The 12,295-nt window shown below is 44.6% G+C and overlaps 1 protein-coding gene across 1 annotated transcript in view; it reads right to left on the bottom strand.

The window, feature by feature from the left end:
* Positions 1-12,295, bottom strand: part of PPIL2 (peptidylprolyl isomerase like 2) — a 61,838-nt gene that overhangs the window by 48,433 nt on the left and 1,110 nt on the right. The window contains exons 2-5 of the mRNA XM_033174586.1: positions 11,276-11,325; positions 10,249-10,294; positions 9,938-10,000; positions 9,164-9,215 (exon numbers count right to left, since the gene is read on the bottom strand). Coding sequence (XP_033030477.1) covers positions 9,164-9,215; positions 9,938-10,000; positions 10,249-10,294; positions 11,276-11,325 — 211 coding nt within the window. The remainder of the gene's footprint in view (positions 1-9,163; positions 9,216-9,937; positions 10,001-10,248; positions 10,295-11,275; positions 11,326-12,295) is intronic.

Below are 12,295 nucleotides of genomic sequence, written 5' to 3'. Positions count from 1 at the left end.
AGGAGCTCTTTGACTGTGTAGGTTAGTGGGGCACCAGGGCAGACCGAAGATGAAACAAGCCGAACGGCTGAAATTGATTGCCCTTCTGCCACGGACAAGCGTGTGATGGATGAGCCAGCTGACAAATTCTCACACGGCCATTTGTCACGCACGTAGGGTGCCATGCTGCATTAAAAGGATTTGTAGCCAACGACATCAAAAGGCTGCGCCAGGCACTGAGAGAAAAGGTCTCTTCTTTCCACTGGGCATCCCACACCGATAAGGGTGCAGCCCATACATAACCGCTAACGGAGGGTGGCAGGCTCCCATTGAAGGCAGCTTGGAAGCTGCAGCCAGCACAGAAGTCTCGTCTCCTGCCTTTCAGCTACAACTGCATTATAACAAACAAACATAGGAAGTTGCCTGATATCAAGTCAGACCACTGAGCCACCTAGCTCAATATTGTCTACACTGACTGGCAGCAACTCCCAGGAATTCAGCTGGCAGTTCTTGCTCTGGAGATGCCACTGCCATGCATTGAACCTGGGACCTTCTGCGTGCAAAGCAGATGCTCTACCACTGAGCTACAGCCCTTCCCTCAAGGCACAGAAACACGGGAAGTTAGAATAACAGAACTGTAGAGTTGGAAGGGACCCTGAGGATAATCTAGTCTGACCCTCTGCAATGCAGGAATATGCAGCTGTCCCAAACAGGGATCGAACCTGCAACCTTGGCATTATCAGCACCATTCTCTTATCAACCTAGAATTACCGGTATACAGAGTCATACCATTAGTCCAACCGCTTAAGCATTGTCTACACAGACTGGCAGCGGCTCTCCAGGAATTGAGGCAAGGGGTCTCTCTCCCTGCCCTGCCTGGAGATGCCAGGGATGGAACCTGGGACCTTCTGCATGCAGATTCTCTTACTACTGAACTATAGCCATTCCCCAAGCAACGTATCACCCACCTATTCTCATGTTTAAGCCAGTGCACCATTGTGGTTGGAGTAGCAGACTAGATTCAGGGAGACCCAAGTTCAAATCCCCACTCAGCCATGATGTTCTTGGGCCGATGTCTACTTTACAGCCAAAACTACCTTGCACAGTTGTTTGTTGTGAGAATAAAAAGGGGAAGAGGAAGGACCAAGTGTTCTGGCCTATGATCCTTGGAGGAGGGATATGATAAAAAATAAAAGTATACATCACCAAAAATATGCACCTGTCTGTATTCATCAGCACTAGATGCCAATACAGCTCAAGGTGCAAGTTCCAAATGTCAATCAGCTACCAAGCCAAGTTCAAGGGGTTGGTACCAAAATACAAAGCCCTGTACAGCTCAAGACCAGGTTACTTGAGAGATGGCCTTATCCCTTAATAGAGCCCTATGATCTGCTGGAAATTTCTAAATCTCAGAAGCCCGCTCTGCAGCAACTTAGAGCAGGGCTTTTTGCGTAGCTGCCCCTGTTCTGCGGAATAGCATTCTCCTCAAGATAGGGGAGAGGGGGGCACCTTTCAACAATTTTTACTTAAGAATTATTTGTGAAGTAATACTGCTTTAAAAACTAAAGTTCTAAGTACCATTAACTAAATTCATACTTGAGGTATCCTCTCAATTTTTGCCGTAGTTTCTAGACAAAGACAAAATACCAAATTTTACATTTTTAATGAAGCATGTACTTTGTTGAAATCTGCCCCTCCTGGGGGGCAGTTATCAACGGGAGGTGGGGTACATTTCAACAATAGAAAAAAATCTACTAATTTCATACATTTTACCAAAATAAACTTCATTCACAAAATAATATAGTTATTATTATTATGTAACTGCAGTGATTCCCGGATTGCTGTAAGGTTCTCAGTTAGTTGCTCATGAGTAAGCAGCCAGAACTCCGCTGTTTCCTTTAAAGATTTTATTGTGCAAACTATGTACAGTGCAGAGCTTAAAAGTTCATGTCTGTATCAAGCGGTGTCAGAATCCGGGAATGGCCCCTTCCGGTTCTGACCCCAACAAGAGATTTTCGGAATACAAAAACCTCGCCTTCCATCCTTTCTTTTCACCCCACGACGTCTGTGGGGTGACGGAAATTGCGTTCCCCCTGTATTGCCCTCGTGACTGTGGGAGTGCTGGGACTCTCTTGCATCCCCAGAGCCTCTACTTCCTTTCCCCTGTGAACTCTCCCCCTCCTCGCTGGACGTCTCGCCGCTCCTCTCGCTACCAGAGGAGGAGCTGCTGGCAAGGTGGGACTGGGGCTCTCTGTAGCATCCGGAGAGCCCTTCCACCACCTTGCGCTGCAGCGGGGACAATTCCCTGACATAATCTGAAAGAGCCAAAATAATGGGGCTAAGCATTTTAATTATTAGGATCTTAATATTAAAATACATGTCTTAAACTGTATGAAAAGTAACATCTTAAACTTTTTAAATCTCCTAAATTTATACTTTTTTTAAATTCAAAAACAAATAATAAATTGTCTTGGATATTTTAAGTGATTATTAAAATTTTAAGAGGAAAAAAGATTTTATTGGTGCTTCTAATGAGTTCTTTGTTTATAAATTCTATTTAAAGCAACAGTAGGCCTAACAAAACGAAGTTGAGTGTTTTAAATGTAACAACCCTGATTAGGCCTAATAGTCCTACTATAGACTGTTATAGGCCTAGGATTATCATGCTTCATGTAGCCATAAACTGTAGCCTAAAATTATCCTGAAACTTTTTAATCCAAGCTAGGTGTTGATCTAAAAAATTACAAGTCAATTTTCATAATTACTTAACTGAAAAATGGTAAGGGGCACCTTTCAACACTGTTGAAATGTACCCCCCTAAGCTCTGTTGAAATCTGCCCCTGGTGCAGCCATTTTGGTTAAAGTATTGTGAACCATTTTAGAAAAATATTTGTGACTTATTGATAGTGTATTTAGAAGCATAATTAAATAAACTATTAGGTGAATAAATATAACTTACTTGATTAAAAGATTACTGGTTGATTAACTGTTTCAAAATCAAAGTTTCTTTTTCACTTTTGGGGTGTTAGAACTTGATCCACTGAGTAACACAACAGTTGTAAAAAGAAATGGCTGAAAACTAAATGTCAGCAGTTACTCATACTAAAAGCTTATTGGCTGGCATATTGGCCAATCATTGTGCAGTATTAGAAGTCAGATATTCCAGTTGTTGAAAGGTGCCCCATGTTGAAATGTACCCCCCTCTCCCCTACAACACATCACAACAGCAGTTCCCTGGGTGGCGTGGAAAATTAAACAGATTTTTAAAAGATTGCAGTTTCCCAAAAACTAGAACAAAGAATTAATACACCAGCAATCCTCCAGTGACTTGCGGGATATCTTCCGAGAGAAGGAAAGGCTAAGGAGCAAACCCTTACACTAATCTGGAGTGGAGTCCCTAAAACGGTTGGATGGTGTCTTGTGCGCCTCCTTCTGTCAACTCCTGCAGCCAATCTGGTGCCAAATGTATTGCTCTGCTTTTCTTTGGTCCACACCAGTGAGACCAAGAGGGGAGCATTGTTGTCTGGGCAGCCCAGGACCTCCAGACACACTGCCCATTCCTGTCACTTTAGTGCTGCTAACACAGTGGTTGGACTTCACCACTGAGACGCACTTCTTTGTCTCTCGAGACAGATGGATGCGGCCACCACCACTAACAACAAAAACAACAAATTAAAGCCATGCGAGGAAATACCCATTCCAAATCCAGTTGGAGTGGAGTTGGTTCACAGCAGTGTGTAAATTGTAGGAGAAGCAGAAGATTTACAGGGCCCCTAAAGGCAACCTGTGCTGCATCACAACTCCCATCAGTCCCATTAGAGCAGGCATAGGCAAACTCGGCCCTCCAGATGTCTTGGGATTACAATTCCCATCATCCCTGACCACTGGTCCTGTTAGCTAGGGATGATGGGAGTTGTAGTCCCAAAACATCTGGAGGGCCGAGTTTGCCTATGCCTGCATTAGAGCGTCCAATGGTCAGGGATGATAGGGGTTGGAGTCCAACAACAACATCCGCAGGACACAATGTTAGCTATGCCTGCTTTAATGAAATCCACAGATCCATTCCCAACTGCCACCAGCGACTTAAGCCAAAGCATGCCCACCTGCAAGCTATCTAAAAACAGTAGCTAAAGGGGCCAAGTCAGATCCATGGTCTTAAGTGCTGGTTCAACAATGGCATCTACTGAGCTGTGCATGTTCTGCAGCTGGGCAAGAAAAATAGAGTAATCACAAGGCACACCACAGTGTTAATTTCTCTTGAACTGTAACCATAGTGCCGGTATCAAAGCCCAACAATCCAGGTAAGGGATATGACATTATCCCTTGGAGCAACTCTGTGGAAGCCGGAGAGGATGTTGCAAAGGTCAATTAATAATGTTTCTCCCTTAAATGGACAGCGGCAGCACTGCACACTCCCATCTGCAGGAGATGACAATGGGAAAAGCATAACAGAAAAACAAAGTATGGGAGTGAGTGGGAAGGAAGGCATGAAAATAACTCTCTAATGCACTTGGGGAAGGTTTAGTCATCCCCAGGCTACATTTCAGAAAGAGTTATAAGCATTTTATTTATTTATTATTAACAGTGCATTTGCCAACCTGGCCCCCTCCAGATGTTTCAGAGTACAACTTCAGCTTGCTGGGGCTGATGGGAGTTGTAGTCCAAAAGGGCGCCAGGTTGGTGGATGCTGGATTAACACATCATAGAAAAGGCACAGATTTCCCCCCCTGCTCCTTCCAGAAAAACCCATCAGCTATTAAAGCCCCTGATGTTGGGAAAGATGGAGGGCACAAGGAGAAGGGGACGGCAGAGGATGAGATGGTTGGACAGTGTTCTCGAAGCTACTAACATGAGTTTGGCCAAACTGCGAGAGGCAGTGAAGGATAGGCGTGCCTGGCGTGCTCTGGTCCATGGGGTCACGAAGAGTCGGACACGACTGAACGACTGAACAACAACAACAATTAAAGCCCCCACAACTTCCCTTGGAGGAGAAAAACAAGACAGACAACAAGCAAGTCAGAACCTATCACTGGCTGTCTGCAGCGCATACAAAATTTACTAAGAAGCCCCCCGCTAAAGTAACACTTTCCCTGTTTGGATCATGGACAGCGTTGCAGATCATAATCATGAAACAGTGGTTAATTAGAGGGATTCCTGGATTGTTTGTTAGTGCCACGAAGGGGCTATGTGCTCAGAGAAGAGGCTCATTATTACCTAGACTTATTGAGCTGAGTTGTGATTGTGAGAACACGGCAACGGATTCATCTGCTGTCACGGAGCTGGAAATAATTCTCAATTTAAACAAAACATGGCATATTGCTGTTGCAGCGCCACCGTGCACCCTTCAGCTCAGATCGCACCAAGGTGCTAAACCTTGCACCTAGGATGTATCACTTCAGACTGTACTTAGGGGCTCATTCTGACAGAACATTTTCCACACCAAAAGAACAAAACAAACCTGCGCAGACAAAGCTAGCACATTAGGGGTAAAACTCAGCATTTTGAATACTCCTTGTCACCAATGTACTATTTTCTACATTGATGGGGTTTGTATGGAGGAGCATTCAGTCATGGCCAACTTGCACCTACAGTCTGAAGGTACAGGTTTACCACCTCAGTGGGAATTACGCCTCACAGAAAACAAAACCAAATACATTAAAAAAAAACCTTGTGTTTCTTTACGGAGAAGCTCTGGCTACAGGCCATATTAGGTCCCACACCTGCAGAAGAACAACAGGCAGCCTTCAAGTCAGCGGTGAGGAACCTTATGCCCGACAAGGAGTCCCCCTCCTGTGGTTTCTTGCAACTGGGAATCAGAAGCATTACTGCCTCTGGCAGTGGAGGTAAAACAAGCCTTTCTCCTCCTTGAATTTGTCCGATCTTCTTTTAAAGCCTTACAAGTCAGTGGCCTTCACTGCCTTCTATGGGAGCGAGGGACACAGTTTAACTCCACACTTTGCGAAGAATTACTTTCTTTCGTCTACCCTGAATCTTCTAACGTTCAGCTTCATCAGATGCTCACAAGATCTAGTGTTATGAGAGAGGGAGGCAAACTTTTCTCTTTTCCACTTTCTCCACCCTGTGCAAAATTTCATACACGTCTATCATGTCGTCGCATTGCTACTCCAGAGGACACCTGCTCAAGTGAACGGGCACAGCTAACTTAGGTTTCATTAATTTCAACGGGTCTACTCTTGAGTAGAACTTCGTTGGATACAACCCAACGATTTTAAGCATGCACAGGATAGCACTCCGGCTCACAGATCGCTTCTCAGCCAGAATAATTCCAAAAACACACCGGGGGGTGTGTGTACAAGTTACAGAGAAGAGCGCCATGTGCACATCTCTACAACAGACGAAAACACAGGTACAAAAATATTTTTTGGTGCCAAACGTTTCACACTCATAACACAGCTGCCACCCAGTGTTTAAAAGAAATCTCTGCAGTTTCCAACAAGACATCCTCATAATAAATGTCACGTATTTCTGGACTGCCCTGAAAACAGACACAAAAGGTCGAGCTTGGGTTTGACTGTGAAGCACAGAATAATTGCAACCCACAGCAAATAAAAGTCTGTTCTGTTTAGATGCTATCGGCACTACTAGCCTCAATTTAGGCAAGAGCTAACCACTTTAATGGGACGCGGGTGGCGCTGTGGTGTAAACCACTGAGCCTAGGGCTTGCTGATCAGAAGGTCGGCGATTCGAATCCCCGCAACGGGGTGAGCTCCGGTTGCTCGGTCCCTGCTCCTGCCAACCTAGCAGTTCGAAAGCATGTCAAAGTACAAGTAGATAAATAGGTACTGCTCCGGCGGGAAGGTAAACGGCGTTTCCGTGCGCTGCTCTGGTTCGCCAGAAGCAGCTTTGTCATGCTGGCCACATGACCCGGAAGCTGGACGCTGGCTCCCTCGGCCAGTAAAGCGAGATGAGGGCCGCAACCCCACAGTTGGACACGACTGGACCTAATGGTCAGGGGTCCCTTTACCTTTAACCACTTAAATCCCAGGAGCGCAAAAAGTTTTCCAGAAGGGTTAATTCAGGCAGCAGCAGAAGGCAGTAACCAAGGGGGGGGGGAAAGCAACAATCCACACAGGAATATAAATATGTGAAATAAGTTAAATTTAAAACGAGGCTCAAGTTAACAAAGAAATTGAAGGCAAGACGTTTGGGTTGGTTTCATCAATAAACAGAATGGAGGAAAAGGAGCACACAGCCAGGGCCGGATTTAGGTTTGATGAGGCCCTAAGCTACTGAAGGTAATGGGGCCCTTTATATGTCCAGTTGTCCTTTGTCAACAACAAATTGTTGCTGTTTTTTGTGTTGAATATATGCTATATAGTAATTTATGGACCTAATAGGTATCTAAAGCCATTTCCACATAACAAAATACGTATTTTATCAATTTTATTTGTTTTTTATCTTATATTTTGGAGATATACATCCAGTTTTTTCCCCTTTAATTTTTTTTGGGGCCCCCAAGAGAGTGGGGCCCTAAGCTATAGCTTGTTTAGAGCTTATATGTAAATTCCGCACTGCACAGGGCACACATAGCAAGGATACCATCTAGGGCAGTGTTTTTCAACCTTTTTTGGGCAAAGGCACACTTGTTTCATGAAAAAAAACCACGAGGCACGCCACCATTAGAAAATGTTACAAAATTTAACTCTGTGCCTATATTGACTATATATAAAGTAATTTTTCAATTTTTCCCACGGCACACCAGGCAACATCTCGCGGCACACTAGTGTGCCGCGGAACAGTGGTTGAAAAACACTGATCTAGGGAAACTCAACGAATGAATTAAGGCCCATATCAGTCTTTCCCATATACAAAACCTTAGCTGACTGGCAGAAGCTTACTGGGGTTTTGGAAAGGAGACTTTCCCAGCCCTACCTGGAGATGCCGGGGAATGAACCTGGGGTTTCTGCATGCAAAGCAGATGCATTGCATCTCTTTGTGCTTTTCTTTAAATCTAAGAGGACCATGTGGGTAATTTCAAACTGGCATGCGGGCCACAACTGAGAAGCATGGTACATGCTCTCACAAGTCAGGATAGCACATGCGCACACAACTTTCAATTCAGAATCAAGAGAAAATGCAGAGTGGGCTGAATCTAATGATTAATGGGTGGACAACAAAAGTGGATTTTGAGAGTCCTTATGGTGGCTAAGAGATTTATACTTGAAGCCTGGAAGGATAAATACCCATTGTCTATTACACAATGGTCTAAGGCAGTAGTTTTCAACCAGTGTGCCATGGCACCCTGGGGTGCCTTGAATGACGGTCAGGGATGCCATGGGCAACACTGGCCTCTGTCCCTCTTCCTTCCTTCCTTTGGCTCCCTCCCTCCCTCTGAAATCCTCTCGTGTCTCTGCCTCCCAATGGCTTGCACAGCTGTTTATTGCAGCAGCCCTGGCTATAACCTCCATAGGCGAATGGTGCCTCTAGGAGGCACCTCTCTTTAAGGCGGGGTGGGGGCAGCTCAGAGACCAGGGGCAGCAGCAGTGGCTGCCCAGAGGACTCCCAAGGTGAGGGGAGAGGGCAGGAGGCTGAGGGGAACACTCTGCCAGGGAAGGTGTTTGAAAAAGGGAGAGAGGCTGCCAGCTCTGCAGGCAAGGAGTGGCATAACTGGGCTCCTGAGCCCCACAGGGGTGCCGCAGAAAGAATGTAGTTTGTTAAGGGAGCCATGTACTCAAAAAGGTTGAAAACCTCTGGTCTAAGGACCTCACAGCCCTGGCAACGTTTAAATGAATTTCATATATGCATAATTTATATGTGGATACCTATTTGAACAACTGCAGGGCCTATATTAATTTATTTGTGTACTGATGGTCACTGTATCCCCAAAGTGAACAGATTGTGGTCTACTGTTATTACTAGTGTTATCTGTATATTATAATTTGCTTTTCTCTCTCTTATTTCTTCCTTAATTTTATTTATTCTATTTCTCTTCCTCGCTAAATTGGCAAACAAAAAATTAATTTTAGAAAAAGCAGAGTGCACCAAATCAAGAGTAAATGTGAAAGCTGGACGGAGGCTCGGCAGCAGTCCTGCTGATGGACTACAATCCCCTCCTTCCCCAGCTGCTTGCTACGTTGGCTGGGGCTCATGTGAGCTGGGCTGCCATCAACTTCTAGAGGAACACAGCCCGCCCCCCCCCCCCCGCCTTTCCAAGAAAACATACCTCCCCTGTGCTTGGATTTGTCCCATATTTCTTTATCCAGGGAACGATATTCCTAAAACAAGAGCAAAAAAGATGCAGCGGATCAGATACAAAATCAGAAATGCCTGGTTCCTCCTGTAAAGTCACATGTGTTCTGGTATAGCATAGGGGCTTAGGAAAGTGAGCTGAGAAGCCCCCAGCTTAAACAGCACCTTGGATATGAGCTTACTTTCCATATCTTATTATATTATTATTATTATTACTATCATTATTATTATTATTAGAGATAAAACATCAAACATTAAAAACTTCTCTAAACAGGGCTGCCTTCAGATGTCTTCTAAAAGTCAGATAGTTGTTTATTTCCTTGACATCTGATGGGAGGGCATTCCATAGGGCAGGTGCCACTACCGAGAAGGCCCTCCTGCCTGGTTCCCTGTAACCTCGCTTCTCGCAGTGAGGGAACTGCCAAAAGGCCCTTGGCACTGGACCTCAGTGTCTGGGCTGAACGATGGGGGTAGAGACGCTCCTTCAGGTATACTGGGCCGAGGCCGTTTAGGGCTTTAAAGGTCAGCACCAACACTTTGAATTGTGCTTGGAGATGTACTGGGAGTCAATGTAGGTCTTTCAGGACCTACATTATTCTCCCCACCTATTAGCAATTTGTGAAGATAACAACTGCAACTGTGCATTCTAGATGGCAGATTTGCTAAATTTTCCTTCAAGGAGTGAAGAGCTGTACTAAGGGGGGCGGGCGGGGGAGAGATGGAGACCACTGAAAAAGTAGCAACTTACAGCAAGTCGAAGATGGTGCCTTCTAGTGTGCATACAGGATATTCAAATGGCTGCAAAGATAAGCTGGGGGGGGGAGAAAAAAAGAAGTGAGATGATTAAGTAAATGTGAATTAAATATCAGCAGAAGAGCACAATGATAAACCAGCAATGCAGTTCTACCTAAACCCTGGGATGGGGACCCCATGTGCCTTGCATGTTCCGTTGAATGACAATCCCCATCAGCATGGAGTTCAACAACAGGCCCCATTTCTATTTTCCCATAAGAATTATAAAAGAATTAAATCAGAATTTAGTATTTCTTCAGTGCTCACCTGCAGTGATCAAAAGGCAGACGTCTGAAGTTGGACTGTGGAATTTCTGTTCAATTAAAATAAAATAAAAATATTTCACACACACATCATGTTCAACCTGGGATAAACCCATTGTTTTCCTGATTATAATGCTAGAGCTTCTGTCTCAGTTTCTAACATTCCTTTTACAGTGGTACCTCAGGTTACATACGCTTCAGGTTACATACTCCGCTAACCCAGAAATTACGCTTCAGGTTAAGAACTTTGCTTCAGGATAAGAAAAGAAATCGGGAGGTCCCATTAGCTAAAGTGGTGCTTCAGGTTAAGAACAGTTTCAGGTTAAGAACGGACCTCCGGAACGAATTAAGTACATAACCACAGGTACCACTGTACAATGCATTAATGAACTGTGGATTTTTTATCAATACACCACGTTACCCTAAATACCATTCACACCAGTGGGCATGCAGTAGATGTCATTGGATAATGTCACACACACATACCCCTTTATGCACATTTCTGATCGCAACGATGCACCCATGAAAACAGTGGGAAATAACTGTATGTCGGAATACTGTAAGAGGCAACATGATAGTTTCTCCACAGCGTGGAGAAACTGGACGCAGAAAAGTTTTTCCTCCTCTCTCATAGCACTAGAATTCACAGGCGTCCTCTCTCATAGCACTAGAATTCACAGAGAAAAGAAAATACTTCTCCACACAGCGCAGTAGTACCGGTAGCTACCAACTTAGATGCCTTTAAAAGAGGATGGGACAAATTCATGCGGGAGAGGATTATCAATGGCTACTAGCCATAATACCTATGCTTTGCCTCCACAGTTGGAGGTAGCAATGCTTCTAAATACTAGTTGCTGGAAACCGCAAGGGATTTTGAAGCTTATATGCTTGAATCCTGCTTGTGCGTTTCCCACAGGCTTCTGGTCAGCCACCGTGAGAACAGGATGCTGAGCTAGATGGGCCATTGGCCTGATCCAGCGGGCTCTTCCCATGTTCTTAAAAGAAAAGTACTGTAAATCCAAGCCACATACCTGCTTTCTTTCCTCCATAAAAATGTGTGTATTCTGCACAAGTTATGTACCTAGAGAGAGAAAAAGACAGTTAGGGGGACAACAGTTATTGCCCCAAGTTTTGTTTCCAGAGCTAGGAACTGCTGCTGCAGTTAAAGATCCTTCTGTGCTGATACAGAAAGAAACAAGGGTGTGACATCCAAATCTGAAATGCCTTTTGCGACATAGCTGAATGGAAAAGCCATCTACCGGTAATAAGGGCAAAGGAGAAGGAAGCTTGTAAGCAGCCAAAAGATTTAGGCTACAATCCTAAAGGCACTTAAGAAGAAGCAAGCCCCAGACAGGACCCAGGCCCAGGTTCAAGTCTCACCTTGCCCATGAACTCACTAGGAGACCTGAAGGCAAATGGCTCTCTCTTTTCTTGGTTCCCTCATCACCATCTATAAGATAATAGTACTAGCTTTCCTTATAGGGTTGTGTGTGTGCATGAACCTCTCTGACCAACAAAAAAACAAAAAAACCTGTTTTACAAATGTCAAGCCTTATTTACCGATGTAACTTTTTAGGGCAGAGCATTGAGCTGCTTAAGCAATCCTATACCTGTACCAGTACAATTTTATATCTCTTTTAAAACAACCATTAAACCGTCAATACGCATCCAGCGATGTTCCACAACCAGTTCAAAACCAGCTTCACTATTCTTGGAACGCATGTGACCAGAGGGCAACATACACAATCCACCTAAACCTCACAGCCTTTTGGACTAAGTTACAGAATTATGATCTAAGCCTCGTGAACGATGCGGTTGATGTGTTGCGCTGTTGTGAGCACTCCAATTTCAGAACAGCCTTTACCAAAGGTGTCTTGAGCTTTGAAGATGCTCAAACTCAGGACGAAAGGGAGAAATGTCCTAAGAGGGAGGCACGCTTGGCAAACCATCACCTTGATCAACTCCTGCCAGGAAACCTATGTCCCCACTGTGGAAGGACGTGTGAATCCAGAATTGGCATCCACAGTCACTTATGGACTCACTGTTAAGAC

This window comes from Lacerta agilis, chromosome 17 (genome assembly GCF_009819535.1).
Source record: "Lacerta agilis isolate rLacAgi1 chromosome 17, rLacAgi1.pri, whole genome shotgun sequence".
Classification (NCBI taxonomy): Eukaryota; Metazoa; Chordata; class Lepidosauria; order Squamata; family Lacertidae; genus Lacerta; species Lacerta agilis.
This window is presented reverse-complemented; position numbering and strand designations above follow the sequence as displayed.